The 20,018-nt window shown below is 35.9% G+C and overlaps 1 protein-coding gene across 2 annotated transcripts in view; it reads left to right on the top strand.

Annotated features, from left to right (window-relative positions):
* SPATA17 (spermatogenesis associated 17) overlaps positions 1-20,018 on the top strand; it is a 197,124-nt gene that overhangs the window by 110,833 nt on the left and 66,273 nt on the right. For both annotated transcript variants that reach the window (XM_008526701.2, XM_070602487.1), the window contains 2 exons: positions 6,976-7,179; positions 12,355-12,503. In XM_008526701.2, coding sequence (XP_008524923.2) covers positions 6,976-7,179; positions 12,355-12,503 — 353 coding nt within the window. The remainder of the gene's footprint in view (positions 1-6,975; positions 7,180-12,354; positions 12,504-20,018) is intronic.

The raw sequence follows: 20,018 nt of genomic DNA, 5'->3' as shown, positions 1-20,018 counted from the left end.
CTGGTAGTGCCATATACTTTTTTATTTAGTAGATGTTGTTTTAGAGCAGTTTTATGTTCACAGCAAAACTGAGTGGAAGGTGCAGAGATTTCCCCTAAACCCTCTGCCTCTATACATATCTTTATCTAGATTTGCCTTTTCTGGACATTTTATATAATTGGAATTATACGATATGTGGTATTGCATCTAATTTCTTTTATTTAGCATAATGTTTTTGAGATTCTTCCATGTTATAGCAGGTAACAGTGTTTTATTTCCTGTTGTTGAGTCGTGGTTCATTCTGTGGATAACCACATTCAGTTAATTTATTAACCTGTGATGAGCATTCGGATTATTTCCAATTTTTGGCATCTTTAAATAATGATGCTGTAAACATTCGCATGCAAGTCTTTGTGTGGACATATATTTTCATCTCTCTCGTATAGATTCCCAGGAATAGAATTGTTGTGTTATATGCTAGGAGGGTGTTTGAATTTCTTTTGGTAGGCTTTATCTTTTTTTTTGAGCAGTTTTGGGTTCACAGCCAACTTGAGTGGGAAGTTGATGTATACTCTCTACCTCTACATGTCATTATCACCCAAAGTTCATAGGTGACATTACAATTCACTCTGCTGGTGTATTCCATTCTGCTCTCATCTTGGTTGCATGGTTTCTGAGGAAAAGTTGGGTGTAAGTCTTATCTTTGCTCTTCTCTGGGTAAGGTGTTTATTTCCTCTGCTTCTTTTTTTTTTTTTTTTTTTGTCTTTTGGAGGAGATTAGCCCTGAGCTAACATCTGCTGCCAATCCTCTTCTTTTTGCTGAGGAAGACTGGCCCTGAGCTAACATCTATGCCCATCTTCCTCTACTTTATATGTGGGATGCCTACCACAGCATGGCTTGACAAGGGGTACATAGGTCTGCACCCAGGATGTGAAAAGTTGAACCCTGGGCCACCGAAGCAGAATGTGTGAACTTAACTGCTATACCACTGGGCCCGCCCCTTCCCTCTGCTTCTTATAACATTTTTTCATCTTTGATTTTTTGAAATTTGTATATGATATGCCTAGGTGTAGGGTTTGTTTGGCATTTATCCTGTTTGGTGTTCCTTGAGATTTTTGGATCTGTGATTTTGTGTCTTACATTAATTTGGGGAAATCTGGCATTATTACTACTTCAAATATTTCTTCTCGTCCTTCTCCTTCTGGTATTCCCATTATGTGTATAGTATACCTTTTGTAGTAGTCCCACCATTCTTGGACATTCTGTTACATTTTTATCAGACTTGTTTTTTTTTTTTCCTTTTCCATTTTGGAAGTTTCTGTTGACATATCTTCAAATTCAAAGATTCTTTCCTCAGCCATGTCCAGTCTATGAATAAATCCATCAAAGGCATTCTTCATTTCTGTTACCATACTTTTGATCTCCAGCATTTCTTTTTGGTTCCTTCTTAGAATTTCCATATTTCTGCTTACTTTGCCCATCTGTTCTTGCATGTTGTCTACTTTTTCCATTAATTCCTTTAACATATTAATCATAGTTGTTTTAAATTCCTAGTCTGATATTTCCAGTATCCCTGCTATATCTGAGTCTGATTCCAACTCTCTCTTTGTCTCTTTAAACTGTGTTTTTCGCCTGTGTTTCCATGGAGAGTCTTTCTGTAGCCTTCATGCACCAGTAGGGCCTGCTTCAGACTTTTTCCTGGGTTTACCTTCCAGAACAGAATGTGTAAATCAAGAGATTCCCATTTTATGCAGAATTAAGTGCAATCTTGCAGATTTCTAGGATTTGGTCTCAATTTATCTTTACAAGCTCATCTCTGACTATAGCCTCATCCTTAAACTGGCCAACGTGATGTTCACTGAATACTGGCCCTAAGCTTTCCCATAAAATGTCTTTATTTTTACCTTCCCCTTAGCCTGGAATGCATTTCTCCCTTCTTTTATTGCCAAAATTATACCCATCTTTAGGACAAACTCAGATACTTTTCCAGAGCTTTCTAAAGGATATATACCTTTACCATAGCTTTTGATGTATACCTCATTTACAACAGGTATTAGGGGACACTTACTATGGGTTGATTATGTTATCACCAGTCATAGAATCATTCTCTAATCCCACCCTCTCCCATTATTGAGAAGGACTTGAGAGGAGTGGTCATTTCTTATTGATCTCTGTACTCCCCTTAGATCCAGCACAGTGTTTCTAAGTTAGTAGATGCTCAATATTTATTGAATAGAATTAGTATCTCCATAAGATACCATATAGACAATGATATTTTACTTAAATTTCATTTTAATCAACATTTCATGAGAATATTTTAATATATAAAAATAATGATTAGGATATCAAAATGATTTATAAAGATCATTCTGTTAACCTAATGAAGCCAGCTACATCTGGGGTCTACATTTAACATAACCCCACTCTATATTATAATTGGGGACTAAATTTATTTATTTTTTTTTTGAGGAAGATTAGCCCTGAGCTAACATCTCCTGCCAATCCTCTTTTTGCTGAGGAAGACTGGCCCTGAGCTAACATCCATGCCCATCATCCTCTACTTTATATTTGGGATGCCTGCCACAGCATGGCTTGATAAGCTGTGCATTGGTCTGAGCCTAGGATTCGAACCAGCAAACCCCAGACTGCCAAAGCGGAGCACGTGAACTTAACCACTGCACCAATGGGCCGGCAACTGGGGAGTAAATTTTACTAGATAAAAAAATATATTTACATATTTTAATAGTGTTTTTGAACTGGCTCTTCTTTGATATTTTTTCCCTGTATAATTTATAGAAGAAAAAAACTCTTGAAAACATTTTAGGCAACCATATAAACCATTTTTAATGTCATGTTAACAAGCTCTCACTATAATACTAAATATAAAATAAAGTAGATACATAAATAGATGGTTTAAATGCTATTAATAAAATAAAATATATACATTTATAATCAAATAGCTTTCAGTGAATAGTAATTTTTAAGTGGTTATAATTTTTAAGATTATTTTTAGGGTGATTTTGTGCGAAGAGAAGGTTTTAATTGTAATGAGAAAAAAATAAACATATTAATAAGACCATTTGGGCATAAAATATAACTAAATCTACAGTCTTTGGAAGAGAAATAAGAGAAACCATTCCGTTTAGTGATGGTCTAATTAAGTGAAGTGTGATAGTTCATCGTTTCCAACACCTTACAGATTAAAATAGTAAAATACATACAATTTAACTATGTTGTAATTTATCATTTAAAAATATCTATCTACCTGAATAACTGCTACGAGCTATTAACTTTGCCCCCATTAGAAATCTTCTTGGATCTCCAGCCACATTTGCATGCACCTGTATACATGGCTAGATGGGAAATGCAAATAGACCAGTAGACATGATAGCTTTCTTAAATTATATTTTGCAACCTATATGGAGACCTCCTCATGTGTATTCTCTTTGCAATTTAAATCAAATATAGATAGAAAATATATATTTTAATTGAATTTGAAATATATCATTTAAAATCTTCAAGGTGTCGGTATTTTAGAAATTAATTTAACACATTTGCTAACTTCACGTCAATGAAAACAGTCCAGCACTCCTTCAGTCTCAACCGCAAGCAACTACCCTATTTATTTATATTGATACAGTGTCAATTATTATTTCTTTAAGTAAATAAAACAACCTTAACTTGCTATTGTCTCAGTTGCTCTATTTTATAATTTTTAAGCCACTTGTGAATAATGCTTTGCTGTTGATTTTTAAAAACGTTACCACGAGTCACAAAAGACAAAGTTGATCCTAAGGGATGACGACATATTTTTCAGTTTTCACATTTTTCACTACTTAGAAGGGCTACCGCCAGCTAGCTTTGGGGACTTCATTTTCAGCAATAATTTTCTAGAGTGACCAGCACTATGGGGAAATCTGTGCTAACTGTTTAAAAAAAAAAAAAAAAGCCTACAACTGAGTTATTTGCAGTACTGTCATGCTAACATTCAACTCAATAAGACCCAAGAAATCTCAGGAGAGGACTCTGCTAATAGCTTCGTACTGACCTCCTGCAGCAGGCCCGGCTGCTGACTGGTGGCCCAGTGGTGAATATGGTAAATGAGCTGTGAAAGCACTGATTTTTTTTAAAGGCTATGATTCCGACTCGTCAGAAGGAAAAAAAAAAAGGCAATGAGTTATATAATAGATATATATTTTTCTTGAATTCCCCCCTTCAGACCCTCCATCACGGGAACTTAAGCATGACCTGGAATATTAATTATGTCAGGTTGAGCTACGAGCAAATGTACCATTTGTTACCCAGTCACCCTTAGCATTACATTAATATTTTGAACTCTTCCATATTTCTAACAATCTATCAGTTGGCTCTTTTCTTCTTAGTTTTTATTCTCATGCTTAAGGATTGAACAGGAAAGTACTTTAAAAATGCAATGGATTCAAAAGCAAATGGATATACTCATTATATTTGGAGCATCTACTGTTTTATTTCATGAAGAATGTTTTTATGGTTATTTTCCACTCGCGCATTGACCTTTATTTTGTAATTGCCTGGGGGAAGCTACAGTCTAATTTTTTTCTCTTCTCTTTGTTTCTGAGGTTTACTTTTAAAACAAGTTTCTGTAAAATAAAAAGAATTTGAAACAGGACCGCATACACCTAGAATTCCCAAAACACAATTCCTGTGCTCCAATTTCATATGTTGCCATATGAAAAATAATACTTTCTCATGATTTCAAAGTAACTGCTTATTCCAGGATTGAAGAACTATTAAATATACAGGGTCGGGGGGAGAATTCAAATTTTACTTTTGCCAATGACAATTATGCCTCAAACAAGAGTCACTGATTGCCACAAAAAGAAACAAAAATAAAAAGTATTTTCTGAATTTGTGATTCAGAAGCAATTCAGCATTTGTGACTACTGTGAGGGAAACAGTTCTGAAAGGAGGGCTGTCTAAACTACATTTGGGTTCTAAGTTTTAATAAAAAATGCTTTAAATAAATAAGATGCTAAGCAAATGCAGAACAGTAGTAAAGATGGCTAAGAACTACAAAGGGAAAGTGGGCCAGAGAACTGTGAATGAAATATTTGCTGGGGTAGGGACTGCTGAATCAACACTGACCAATGCACTTCATCATAATTATCAGGACATACTAGTGCCAGGGGATTTATAAAAATCCCACTCAGCAAATAATTGCCCTGCTGTTAGGAGATAGTCAGGGTGTTAACACACTGTCACAGTCCAGCATTTAGTAAGATAGTCTACATTCAATTACTCTTGCTGAGAACTTTAAGGAAACACGGTCATTTCTCAGCTCCGGCAGCTATGCTCCCACATACGTCTCAGACAATAGTCACATTAACCCTCAGAGACAGTACCCCAGAAGGAATAAGAATTCCATGGAAACACTGGGGATTTGCAAAGAATATATTTGGTATAGAACTCATCTATAGAAAGCAAGATTTCTAAGACAAACTCTGACTGAAAAACTATTACAAGTGCCTTTTCTCTTCTTTTACTTCGGTTAAGAAAATAGAATTTTTAAATGTTTTGAGCCAAATTATAGAGTGGGGTCTAAATGTAGACTCCAGATGTAGCTGGCTTCATTAGGTTAACAAACGATCCTTATAAATCATTTTGATATCCTAATCGTTATTATCATATATTAAAATATTCTCACGAAATGTTGATTAAAATGAAGAAATTTAAATAAGATACAATTCTCTATATACGAATTCAATTCAATCAATACTGAGCAGCTACTAGCTTAGCAACCTTTTGCTGGATCTAAGAGGGGTACAGAGATGAATAAAAAGTGGTCACTCCCATCAAATCCTTCTCAGTCGTGGGAGAGGGTGGGGTTAGGAGAACGATTCTGTGACTGGCAATGACATAACCAGCCTGTGGTAAGTGTCCTCTAATACCTGTTGTAAACGAGGTATACATCAAAGGCTATGGTAAAGGTAAATAGCCTTTAGAAGACTCTGTGGAAAAAGTATTTGAATTTGTCCTAAAGATGGGTATAATTTTGGTGATAAAAAAAGGAAGAAAGACATTCCAGGCTTGGGGGAGGATATACAGTCATGTGTCGCTTAACCAAGGGGATACATTCTGAGAAATGTGCCCTTAGGTGATGTCATCGTTGTGTGAACATCGTTGAGTGTACTTACACAAACCTAGATGGTATAGCCTACTACACACCCAGGCTATATGCTACTAATCTTATGGGACCACCATTGTATATGGGGTCCATCGTTGACCGAAATCTCGTTATACTGCACATGACTCTAATCTATAACTTCTTTGAAAGAACTTGATAAGATTTTGAAATAAACCTCAAATATTTTGCTAAGATATTTAAGTGGCTTTGGAAAACAAGACCTCATGAATACAACTCGTTAAATACAGGACCTTATTTTGAATGATACATAATATACACACATATATGATACCACCAGTTGGATTATTATTTTAGAGTAAAGAACTTAAAGTGAGTGCCATGAATTAGGTTGTGTGATGAATAATCATTCAACCAATCAAATACTTATTGAGTACCTACCTTGTAGCTGCAACTGGTTCATGCATTGTATATTTGAGTTTACGTGAGTGAATGTATGACTTATAGATATGATTACATATTAAAATGTACATAGTTAATGGTTAGAATACAGAATAAATGACTTAAGGTCCTTCTGGTATTTTTTTTCATAAATACAGTTATATAAAATATGCCATGTGTGGCAGATAGAAACTAACTCGGTAGTTTTTAACATGTTTAGTCTTCAGCCAGGAATGATTCTGAAATTATTGGTATGGAGTGGAGACAAAATTTTTTGTAACCTCCTTCGATGATTCTGAAGTCTAGTTAAGAACTAGAGTTGTAGTTTAAAACAGTCCTTTAACATGTGAAAATTTTTGTGGTACAACTTTATCTTCCTTTTATTTCATGTGGATATTAAAGATGAAAGTCAAAATTATATTCTTCTTTCCTAGATTCCAGGTATATACAATTCACCGTTCAGAAAAGATCCTGATCCGTGGGAGTTGCGGTTACAGAAGGCAAAGCCTTTAACACACCAGAGACCTAGAGTTAAGCAGAAGCATTCCATCAGCCTGACCAGCTGGCTGGCTTGTACGAGCAACCGTTCCTTTCCTCGGTCTGAAATTCTGCCACCCATTAATAGGAAACAATGTCAGGTACTCATTAGTCCTGTATAAGAACTCTCTCGATTGCGTTGTTGTTGTTTTTAAAAGAAGTTGTTGTTTTGTTTTGTCTTTGTGACAAGAAAGAAGAATGATTTTTTACAGAATCTAATTTTATTGTTTCTTTATCGGTGAGGAAGATTTCCCCTGAGCTAACTGCATTGCAAATCCTCCTCATTTTTCGCTGGAGGAAGATCAGCCCAGCTGACATCTGTGCCAGTCCTCCTCTACTTTGTATGTGAGATGCCTCCACAGCATGGCTGATGAGTGGAGTAGGTCTGCACCTGGGATCCAAATGTGCGCTGTGAACTGGGGCTGCCCAAGCAGAGCGCATGGAACTTTAACCACTTGGCCACAAGGCTGGCACCTACAGAATCTAATTTTAAATAATAAATATAAAATACCTTTACAATATATACCAAGGGAGTGATCAATATTTCTTTGGTACTGAATTTTATTGTTTTGAATATGAAGTTAACACATAGGATTTTTGGCTAGGATCTAGACTTTTTATGTAAAAGTATTGTTATAATAGTACTTGTTATAACCTATGGTTGCTAGAAAAATCTTATGTATTATCAATTTATTTGATTTAGTCTCTCATCTGCTGATCCATATCTTTATTACACTTGTAAACATAATTTAGGTTTGAGCAATGAAAAAGATTAAGTTGGACAATTAGAAAGGACCCAAAACAATGCACAACTCAAGCAGAGACTATAAATCTTCAGGATGGATTGGAATAGAGCAGGATTGGCCAATGACTTCCTGGGATTGAAGGGTGGAGGGGGATGTGCTGAGTGATGATTGTCACTGTCCTGAAAGTCCCAGAGAACAGCAGTTCTACCATCCCCATCAATATCTAGAGTAGGGAACTGCCACTGGGCAGCATCAACCTAGAATTGGGTTGATTTTGGTTCACACAGTAGGGTCCTAGAACTCTCACATATTAGCAGCCTATGCAGGCTTGCCTCTCTCTGTCATTTGCTGCATAATAAATTACTCCAAAACCTGATGGCTTAAACCAACATACATTTCTTATCTCATGGTTTCTGTGGGTCAGCATTGTAGATACAGCTTAGGTGAGCACCCTGACTCAGGATCGCTCATGAATTGTAGTCAAGGGGTCAGCCAGGGCTGTGGTTTCATACGAAAACTTAGCTATGGGGAGAAGAAGATGGTGGGGAGGTCCTCTTCCAAGGTCACTCACATGGTTGATTGTTTTCATGTCTCAGTCCCTCCTCATGTTGCCGTCTCTTCAGTGCTACCTCAAACATGGCAGTTGGCCTCCCTCAGGGTGAGTGCTCTAAGAGAGACTGAGAGAGAGCCCTCAAACAGAAGCCACGGTCTTCTGTCCTCGTGGAGTTGGGGTGCACCATGCTCCTGGCACCAGCACAAGGATGTGTATGCCAGTTAAGAAGCTCACCAAATCTTCTTGTGCAAGAGTTTTTATAAAGTTTTATCTCCAATTCCACTCTCCTCCCTGGAGATCAGAGGTTTGGCGGGAAGTTCCAACCTTCCAATCACTTCAAATGATTTCTGGTGACCAGTCACATCCTGAGACTATCTAGGGATCCCATTCTAAATTACCTCATTAGCATAAACTCAAGAGTTGTCTCATTATGAATAAGAAAAGACGCTCCTATCACTCAGGAAATTCCAAAGATTTTAGGAGCTCTGTGCCAGGAACAAAGATCAAATATATTTCTTATTATACCACAATGGTATATATATGAAGACACAGAAAAAATACATACATTTATATAAAGATATATGGGTGCGTATGTGGCCTATACTATATGCATGGAAGATGTTACGTATTGTATCCTCCTGGTCCTCCTCCCTCTCCTGCACCCTATATCCTTTCTTCCTTCCTTCTCTCCTCCCTTCCTTCTCATTCTTCCTTTACCCATCTGTTCTTCCCACCTTCTTCCCTCTTATCTTTCTTTGGGTTCTTCTTTCCTCCCTTACTTCACTTCTTTTTTCCTTGTTTCCTTTCCCATTTTTCACGGAATGAGATTTTTAACATTGTGGTTTTCTTTGACTGAACCACATGCCCTGTATGTTACCTAATAGTAAAAACGTACATTCATCATTGGGGAGATTTAAGGCTGTAAATGCCATAGTCCAAATGATAATATTTGTACTCTGACAGTCTGTCTACTTGTGAGGTGAATTTCTTAAATGTGTGAGATAATAGTAGTCAGTTTAGAAAATAAGTTCATTATTATTTAAGCTTTCGGAAGAGTTTAAAAACACAAGATGACTATAAAGTAATGTGAGTTATTAAAAATATATATAAGAATAATATAAATATGTTTGACATTATCGGGATTTGGTTGGAGGCAAAGAAAGTTAAACATTAGAAAACTATTAGAAAGTTAAACATCTAAAACTATTAGAAAACTATAGATAAGTCTGAGGAGACTTATAGGTTCAGGTTGAATCTTAGATGGTCTAGATATTCCAGGGATTAATTTTGGGAAATGAGTGCAATTCACGGATCTGAAGTTTGAAGGTATGTCCAAAATCTGGGACTCCCTGTCACTCCAGGCATGGTTAACATAAGTGATCACTTGAGATCTAAAAGGCAGTCTATCAGATTAACAGAAGACAGATTACAGAAGGAAACACAAATTAATAGAAGCTTTGGTACAAGAGAAGCTTGATAGTAAGATGTCAATTACTAACCAGGGAGGAGGACTACTGAGCTCAAAGGCAAGACACTGATTGTCTAAGCTATAAATGTATGGACCAGACACTGAAAGACACAGGGAGATGGGCATGATTATGCTACCACACATAATTGGGGTTCTCTTGGCCAATGTGCATAAAAAACCAACTAATTACAACATCAGCCTTTGTGAAAAGAGATTAGCTTTGTTCTGTGAGATTGATCTGCAGGGAGGTGGGGGGCATGTGCCCTCAGATCTGTCTCCCCAGTTCAGGATTTGGGGTGAAATTTAAGAGGTTAGGGAGATGAGGCTGGCACACAGAAACACTGGCAAGACAGGTTTTGATTGATGGGCTTCAATCATTTATGATGAGATTCTAAACATTTGTGATGGGGTTCTAAACATTTATGATGATGTGGGAAAGGAATTTTAACACCGGATCTTCCTGAATGAGGGACCCCTTGCTTCTGATAGGAGTCTGACTTTTAAGTTCTGGTCATGTCCTTGTCTTTTGGTTCCATGGGGAGGAGAATCTTTGGTTCTATGGTCATTTCAGGTCAAGATTTCTTCTTCTGTTCATGCTCTAGCTACATGACATTGCAAATTTTCTGAAAGGCAGTTCTTAACCACTTTGGTGATAAGATGGGGTGAGTTGACCTGGTCCTGGCGGGCCCATGGTTACAATTACAGAAGGATTGGGGTCACAAAGATTATACTGAACCCAAAAGGAAGACTGGGTCTATTTTTATTCCATATTTTACTACTCAAGTAGAATTCTTCCTCTTCCATTTCCTTGTCTCATTGGAAATAGTAAGTTCCAGATTATATAGTGGGATAAGCCTACAAATGGATGTGTGTGTTATGCTGATACACCAACAAAGGTTGGAAGGCAGATCTTGGCCACCAAGAAAACCGTTACTCCTTGTGAATACTGGCCCCTTCAAAGTCATAGCCTTGGCCATTTGCTTATATATTTGATGCTACTATTGTTGAAAACCTTTTTCAAACTCCTCTTGAAACTAAGAGTTATAGTAGTAAAAATAATAATAAAGCCATAGATACCATTTTTGACTATTTACTATGTTCTAAGTAAAATTCTAAGAGTGTTACTTACATTATCTTACATATCTTAAGAGCAAATTTGTGAGATAGCTAGTAATCCATTTTACATACAAGGAAAAAAGGCCTAGAGAAATAATTTGCCTGATAACACAACCAAATATTAATTTTTAAACCATAGAATTTGTCAAAGTAAACGATTAAGAATCTGTAAAAAAAAAAAAAAGTCCCCATTTGATTTCTTAATCATGAACTTGGACTCACGTTACTGTATCTTTAAAAACTAAAGTTCCAATAAAAATCCATTCACCACTTTCAAATATAGCAATCCTCCTGTCCAGCTGTGAAAAGTACTAGATGATACTTATTTGCCATTTGTGTTATTTACGGTCCATGACTTTTATGGTAACTGGTTCCTATTATTGGTTTCTATTAATGTAAAACATAAGTGAACATAAATGAGGCGTGAATCATTTCTTTTTATTAGCCCTACAGTCTTCACTCAGTGCTTGCAGTAACTCCAGCTGTGTCTTGTTAGTGATAACCTATTTAAAGAAGAGATCTTGAAGGATGAGGAATATGATTAGAAATCTTTGTCCATTTTATATCACTTCTCTCCTGCACAACGATAAATAGTGAGAAAAGAAGGCACTATGTAATTCATAACACAGCAAAATGTCCCGCACCTCTGATTTGTATTGTGCTTACTATGATTCTAATCAGAGAAGCAGTGGATTCTGGCAACTGGTATAAGTAACTCCTAATTTAAAGGTAGGATATGTTGTGAAGCACAGTTGAAGCTCATGGATTTTCCTCTGCTGTATATTTACATCATTAAATGATTGCTATTGTATCAGAGTTATTAAGCAATACTTAGAATTTTAGATAAAGAATACTTGAAATAATTAAAAATGTGACTCTTCTATGTTTTGGGGGGCCGCCAATTAAATATAAGATTTGGCATTCACCTAAAAGCTTTATTTTAATGAAAACACACTCACTTTCTTGTTTATATTTATAGTAGGGCTCTTTGAAAGCTATACTCAGAATCTTTTCTAATATTTTTACTTAAAAAGAGAGAAAATTGTTTTTAAATTATATTAGAAGAAATGTGCTTTTTAAAATTAGAAAATAAAGCAATCTATAACTACAAATTTACAAGTTCTAGGATAAAAACTCTTTTGATATATGTGGGGAAAATTCTGCTTCATTTAAAACATTTTAAATGTAATCACTTGTAGGGTGAGAACATTCCTTGAAGATAAGTGGTATTCTTGTTTTGTCATATATTTTCTAATTCAGAGAAGAACAAATTGTTCTTTAAAAAGAATTTAGTAAACTTGTGATATTTTATAGATATTCATTAGCCTTGGTCATCAATGATATGACCAAAAACCCTCCATAATAGAATTTTTGCCCCATCCTGTCTTGTCAGGGGCCCTTCCGTGATATCGCTGAAGTGTTGGAACAGCGCTACAAGCCTTTGGAGCCAACGTTGCGGGAGGCAGAACCAATCAATGAGTTAAAGGAGGCCAGAGAGGACCTCAGGAGACAGGAGTGGATACGAAATGTAAATGACAACATGTGAGTTCTTAGCTTCACAAGAAGTAGCTGTACCATGTTGGGTGCCTTAAATTTTCTAATATTTTCCATTTCCTAATATTGTAGAGACTTTTATTTGTGAGAAAAGGTGAAGCCACCATCGATCTATTCAGAAGTAACCATTTTTCAATATCTAGATGTTTTAGATAATGTCAATATTGATGACAATATTGATGGCTAATATATATATACACTATATGTTAATTACTCAAAGAAAAAAAGAGAATGAATGGCATTTCAAGGGAATAAGTGACCACTATCCATGCATCTGTGAAGGTAATTTCCTTAATTATCCATTGAAAGCATGTGTATTTATGATGCTTCTAAAATAAGATCCATCACAACAAAAACGTTTTTCTTAACATGGACTAAATTTCATTTGTATCCGTTGATAAAACAGTAATTTTAATAAATCAGGGGCAATAAAAGCAGTTAATTTCTTTACGACTGAGGAAGAGGACTGAAAAAGATAAAGGATGATCCAATAGTACATGCAGTTTTAAATGATTTTATTAGCATCATTGATTTGGGTCTCAATTCATACATCTTTCGGCAAGACATTTCCTCTCTTTTAAGGCATTTGTCATCAATGTAGTCATATATAATTTATAAGTAGACCATTTAAAATCAAGAACAGCTTTTTAAAAATTATTATCCTATAATGTATCTTGTAATTATCTTTTACTGTATCTTATAATAATTCTTTAGTACTATATATACTAAATAGTAAGACAATTATTCTAATATGAATTCTTATAATAATTTTAATATAATATATAAAATAATATTATGTTACTATACAAATGTCACCAACATATAGACAGCAATTATTATTATTTTTTAATTGAGGTCATAATAGTTTATAACATTGTGAAATTTCAGTTGTACATGATTATTTGTCAGTCACCCCCTTCACCCCTTGTGCCCACCTCCCAACCCCCTGCCCCCTGGTAACCACTAAGCTCTTCTCTTTGTCCATGTATTGGTTTATCTTCCATATATGAGTGGAATCATCTGGTGTTTGTCTTTCTCTGTCTGGCTTATTTTGCTTAACATAATACTCTCAAGGTCCATCCGTGTTGTTGTGAATGGGATGATTTTGTCTTTTTTATGGCTGAGTAGTATTCCGTTGTATACATATACTACATCTTCTTTATCTGAATATCAGTTGATGGGCACTTGGGTTGCTTCCACATCTTGGCTATTGTGAATAATGCGGCAATTAACATAGGGGTGCATAAGTTTCCTTGTGTTGTTTTCAAGTTCTTTGGATAAATACCCCATAGTGGGATAGCTGGGTCATATGGTATTTCTATTTTTAATTTTTTGAGAAATCTGCATACTGTTTTCCAGAGTGCCTGCACCAGTTTGCATTCTCACCAGCAGTGGATGAGGGTTCCCTTCTCTCCACAACCTCTCCAGCATTTGTTATTTTTTGTCTTGGTGATTATAGAGATTCTAATGGGTGTAAAGTGATATCTAAGAGTAGCTTTCATTTGCATTTCCCTGATGATTAGTGATATTGAACATCTTTTCATGTGCCTATTGGACATGCGTATATCTTCTTTGAAAAAACGTCTGTTCATATCCTTTGCCCATTTTTCGCTCTGGTTGTTTCTGTTGTTGTTGCTCAGTTGTGTGAATTCTTTATATATTATGGAGATTAACCCCTTGTTGGATAAATTATTTGCAAATATTTTCTCCCAGTTGGTGTGTTGTCTTTTCATTTTGATCCTGGTTTTCTTTGCCTTGCAGAAGCTCTTATAATTATAATAATTTTAATATAATATGAAATATTGTTATAAGTTGCTGTACAGTAGTCAACAACACATAAACTGCAATTATTATTGTTTTACATAATATATAATATGTACTAATCATATTATGTATGTTACATAATAATAATTTATATACTAATAATTCCAAAATACATTACAGAGTATATTTTGTTATATAAAGAAGCTAGAATTACTCTTATCCAGCACAGTGGCTTTTGGGCCATTTTATCAGTCAGAAGGGATATAAAATGTGCTTTATTTTAATCATGCATTTCTGAAGACTCTCTTGAAAAATAAAAATTGTTACACAAAGTCATATGAAAGATAAAATTGGCAAGCATCTCAAGTAATTTTTATAAAGTTTTTCATTTTATAGCAATTACTTGAAGTGAAATAATTACTAACTGCTTATTTAAGTTCCTGGCCTCATAAAGATAGACATGTGAAGAAGACAAATAATTTTCTTCAAGAAGGCACAAGAAAATAAAATGAATTTCTTTAGGAACAAGAACAAACAAATAAAGCTTCAGCAAATTCTTTCAGTAATTGACTGAGTTACCCATATATGATGACTAAGAAAATAAGAAACATTTATTTCCAATTAGTTTTGGGGAGGTAGGTTTGTTTTACCAAAGGGATTATAGAAGATTAATGCTACTCAGACTTAGTCAAGTAAAAATGCAATTTAATAGTGAATATCCAAAGAGGTATATTAGTCAGAATTATTTTGCCATTTTCAACAATACAAAGGTTTGTGAAATAACAAGATTAATTGCTGAAACAAGTAATTGGCCACATTGATATTTCTACAGAAATCATTGTGTATCAAAGATACTGAATATCCTTGCTTAGTATTTTCCTTGATAAGCCTGGAAAGATCAGCTATCATTGCTATCCCCAAAGAAGTGTGCTGAGCTTGTACTTTCCATGGAATACTTGTAGATATCTTCAGCCTCTATGGTACTGCTAATGACTCTTTACCCTGAAGCTTTCAGATTGAAAAGTGCTTCCAGGATTATCAACCAATCAGAAACAAACCAAGTTGGGAATGCTAAAGAAGTTACTTATAGACTTGAAGCTATCGTATTTGCAGGATAGGACTAAGCCATTGGCCTTAGCAATTAGCCTAAGAATAATTTCATTTTTTGGAGAATTGAAGCAATGATATCTTGTAGCTTCTTCTGAAACCATTTTGATTTTTGTATACTGGATAACATAATTGGAGTAGCAGACACTTGGTCCTGTCCAAAATGTCCGTAAGACATTTGGTCCATGCCAAAAGATCCTTGACATTTGGTCCTGTCCAAAACATCCATGAGCACATTTGGTCCATGCCAAGTGGTTTCAGACAGGGCCAAATATGACCAGATATCAAGGACCTTTTGGCGTGGACCGAATGTCTGATGGATGTTTTGGACAGGACCAAATGTCCTGCAAGGAAATAATTGTATTTTGTGAGGCTAAAGAAATGTTAGAAATTTAGGTTTTATATCTTTGCAGATAATAATTCTGTGAAAGAAATTAGGAAAAAAAAGTATCCTTTTACCACAGAGATGCACGGTTTTTTAATGCAGGGGGCCCTTTTTTTTTTTGCCACATTACCAATTTCACCTCTAGGAAATTGAAGGCAATAGGTTTGCCATCCAAGGGGCTTAATTAGGAATTCTCTATCTAAACCTGAAAAAGTAGAGCCTTTTATTTCTAGTCTTAAGAATTCAAAGGGAGGTATTATGTTTGAGGGGTTGATACATTTAGCTATTTTGTTTTCATATCATTATGAAAATTGCAGTGTGGTGATAGAAGGAAAATGGGCTTTGGAACTAGATCTATGTAAGCTCAAATCTTGGCTCCATGACACAACTGCAGTACGATTGTGGGTAAGTAATTTAGCCTTCCTGAGCCTCTATTTTCCTGTCTGTAAAATGGGGAGAGAAATGTTATCTTAGAGGATGTAATAAAGATTGAATGAGATAATAAATATAAAATGCCAGGAACATATAAGAGTCTTAATAAAAATAATTATTTAATATTTTATATTTGCTACAAACATAGTAATTCTTTTTGTAATACAAAATGTGAGGAGGAAATCAAGGTTCCACTGATGGCCTGGATTTCATCTACGAGTCCCAGGAACCAGGAGTTAAGGGGGATCATGAGCAGAGCTCTTCACAGGCCACTGTGTCCTAACCTCATAGGCGATTTCTTCTTTAAGCTTCTGAACGACAAATTTTCTGAGTGTATTCGTTTGCTTGAGCGATCATAGCAGAATACCACAAACTGAGTGGCTTAAACAACAGAAATTTATTGTCTCACAATTCTGGAGGCTAGAAGTCCAAGATCAAGGTGTCAACAGGCTTGGTTTCTTCTGGGTGGTGTGAGGGAGAATCTATTCCAGGACTCCCCTCTAACTTCTCGTAGTTTGCTGACAACCTTTGGTGTTCCTTGGCTTGTAGAAGCATCACTCTGATCTCTGCCTTTGTTTTCACCTGGGAGTGACCCTCTGTTTGTGTCTCTGTCCAAATTTCCCCTTTTTATAAGGATACCAGTCAAATTGGCTTAGGGGTCCACCCTATTCCTTGTGACCTCATCTTATTACATCTGCCACAATCCTATTTCCAAATAAGGTCACATTCTTTAATATGTTCTTTAAAATAAGCATAGGAAGTGGGACAATAACATTTTACAAATAAAGTGTGGATTACAGAGGGCTTTTCAGAAGTCACTTTAAAGTTTCCCTTGTTTGTTCTTGTCCTTAAGAAACTCATTTTATTTTCTTTGCTCTCTTGAAGAAAATGGTTTTTCTTCTTCACATGTCTATCTTTATGAAGGCGGGAAATTAAATAAGTAGCTAGTAAATAATTGCCAAGTAGAAGCTCTCAGCTAGATATTGTGAGGAATATAAGGGAGTATTTACTGATTCAACAAATATTTGCATGTCAGGAATAGTTCTAGGCTCTAGAGATACAGCACTGAATAGATGAAAATTTCTCTCTCATGGAACTTCTATGCTTCTAGCTTTAAACTAAACCAGAAAGCCTAATGAAATCCTAAATGAGAATTACCATAGGGAAGTGCTGGATAAATAGTCAAGTGTTTGTTAAAGACCGTAAGGGCCATGATTTTTTTTTTAATGTAAAATTTGCTCTGGCCTCTGATGACCTTGGAAGGTATTCTTCACAGAAAAGGAAATGAGTTGGGTTCTGTGAAAGATGGTTAAGATTTTGATAGAGAAAAGCAGGTTGATGTTATGAAAGAAAATGGCGGTGGGAAAAGTTCACAGAACAATGAGAAGACCAGTTTGACAAAAACTAATTTTTATGTGGGAGGCAGTAGAAACGAAAATTGTGTGAGGTTTCAAGGCCAAGGATTTGAGGGTTTATCTGTAGATAAGGGAGAATTATTTAAGGTTTTTGAGTAAGAGGATGTTATGAAAAGAAAATGAATTTGTTGATTGTGAGACAGATGTATTTGAGAAGAAGTATGCTGGAGCAAAGGAAACCTATTAGGAGAACATTCCAGTACTTCCGGTGAGAGTGAGTAGGATAGAGTTAAGGGGATAGCAGGATTCAATATTCAACTCTTTGTCTTTACTTTCTTCTCCTTTCCATACATAGTCTCTCTGAGTGATTGCTCCTATTTGAGAGACTTCAACGACCACTTCTACGCTAATGATTTCCACTCTAAAACTCTAAGAGCTCACTCCTACATTCCAGATTTAGATTTTCAACTTCCACCTTTATTTGCATCTCTACCAGATGTCCCAAACTTGGTACATCCCACATTGGTCTGCTTATTCTAGAGTGTGAATTGCAGCACCAACTGTATGCCTAGAGACTTGTGAATTACCCTGTTATCCTTCTCCAAAATTTGGTCCTCAAATCCTGTCTATTCCACCTTTTAAGTATATATCTCTCAAATCCAGCCCCTCTTTCCTTTCTACTACTGATTTAATTTAGGCACTTATAACTTCTTCTTTTAATTACTATGAAAAGCCTGCCTGGGGGCTGGCCTGGTGGTGTAGTGGTTAAGTTCACATGCTCTGCTTCAGGAGCCTGGGCTTCACTGGGTCAGATCTCAGGTGCAGACCTATCCTGTGGCAGGTTTCCCACATACAAAGTAGAGGAAGATGGGCACAGATGTTAGCTAAGGCCAATCTTCCAAAAAAAAAAAAAACTTGTCTGATCTGCCCAGTCCTACTCCCATTTAATGCATTTACCACAACACTAGAAAAATTTAAGCTAGCTATTATTCAGCCAGATGCTTTTTAATGGCTTTTTATCACTTCTGGGATAAGTCTTAATTCTTTATTGCAAGACACAAGATCCTTCAAGATCTAATCCAGGCTTATTTCTCCAGTGAATCTTCTGCCACGTTCCATAAGAAACTCTGTGCTCCAGAGCTGCTGAGCTGTTTTCATTTCTCTTTATATCCCATGTTCTCTTCTGCTTCCATTAAGGAATTTCCTGTCCCCCTTGATTTATTCAATCTGCTCAAATCCACTTAAAATAATGAAAGGATTGTTTGATCGCGTTTTAAAACATGGAAATAGCAACATGTATTTACTGTAAAAACTTTAAACATTATAAGGTGATAGATTCCCCAGTTATATTTTCTAGGGGCAACCACTATTAACCACTTCTTGAGTATCTTATCCAGGCATTCTTATTTGCGTATACAATTATGTATGTTTATATTGTCCCTTTATTTAAAAATGGCAGAATGTCATAGACGTTGTGCTTCCTCTTTATGGGAGATTGTGGTCAGAGAATTTTTGGATTTTTCAGAGAGCATTTCAAGGAATACTTTCAGATGTAAAATGGGGCGATGCAAGTTGCCTAGATGAAGTGAGGAAAGAAGTCATTATTATTAAGAGGTGGAAGAAATGGGAGGCCACAGTGGCACCAGAACTAGCATGGTAAATGTTTAATTTATCCATCAAGATGGCAGAGATGGAATGAAATGGGTGATCATAAATCAGATGATATAAGCTAATATCGGCTTTACTAAAGTCTCATGAGAGGTGCTAAGGTCTATATGTTAATATCTTGTCTTAGTTATAGACATCCTGCATTAATAGAGGAGACTATAATTATGCATAGTATAACTATATCTAAAATGGAGTGGATTTAGGACATTGCCGTAGAAGTCAGTGCCAATCTGTGTTCTGGTGGCAAAATAATGGTCCCCAGAGAGTCCACATCCTAAGTCCAGGAACCTGTGAATGTTTTACCTTATATGATATAAGATGTGATTCAGGGTTTAAAGATGGGGAGAATATCCTGGATTATCAGGGTGGGCCCAGTGTAACCACAAGGGTCCTTAAAAGTGGAAGAGGGAGGCAGAAAGAGCTTTGACTACATAAAAATCAGAGTGATGCCATGTGAGAAGGCCAACTCATCTTTGCCAGCTTTGAAGATGTAGGAAGAGACCACAACCAAGGAATGTAGGCAGCCTCTAGAAACTGGGAGAGGTAAGGACACGGATTTTCCCCTAGAAGGAATGCAGCCCTGCTAAACCTTTATTTTAGCCCAGTGAGACCCATTTCAGACTTCTGACCTCCAGAACTCTAAGATAATAAATTTGTGTTCTCGAAGCCACTCAGTTTGTGGTGACTTGTTACAGCAGCAATAGAAAACTCATATAAATGTTCTTCAAGTCTGGGAGCTACCTTGCTAGCTCAGACTTTGGTGTTTAGGTTCATTAATAAATAAAATAATTA

Source organism: Equus przewalskii, chromosome 31 (genome assembly GCF_037783145.1).
Source record: "Equus przewalskii isolate Varuska chromosome 31, EquPr2, whole genome shotgun sequence".
NCBI classification, from domain to species: domain Eukaryota; kingdom Metazoa; phylum Chordata; class Mammalia; order Perissodactyla; family Equidae; genus Equus; species Equus przewalskii.
Note: the sequence above shows the minus strand (reverse complement) of the source record. Positions and strands in the feature narration are given on the sequence as shown.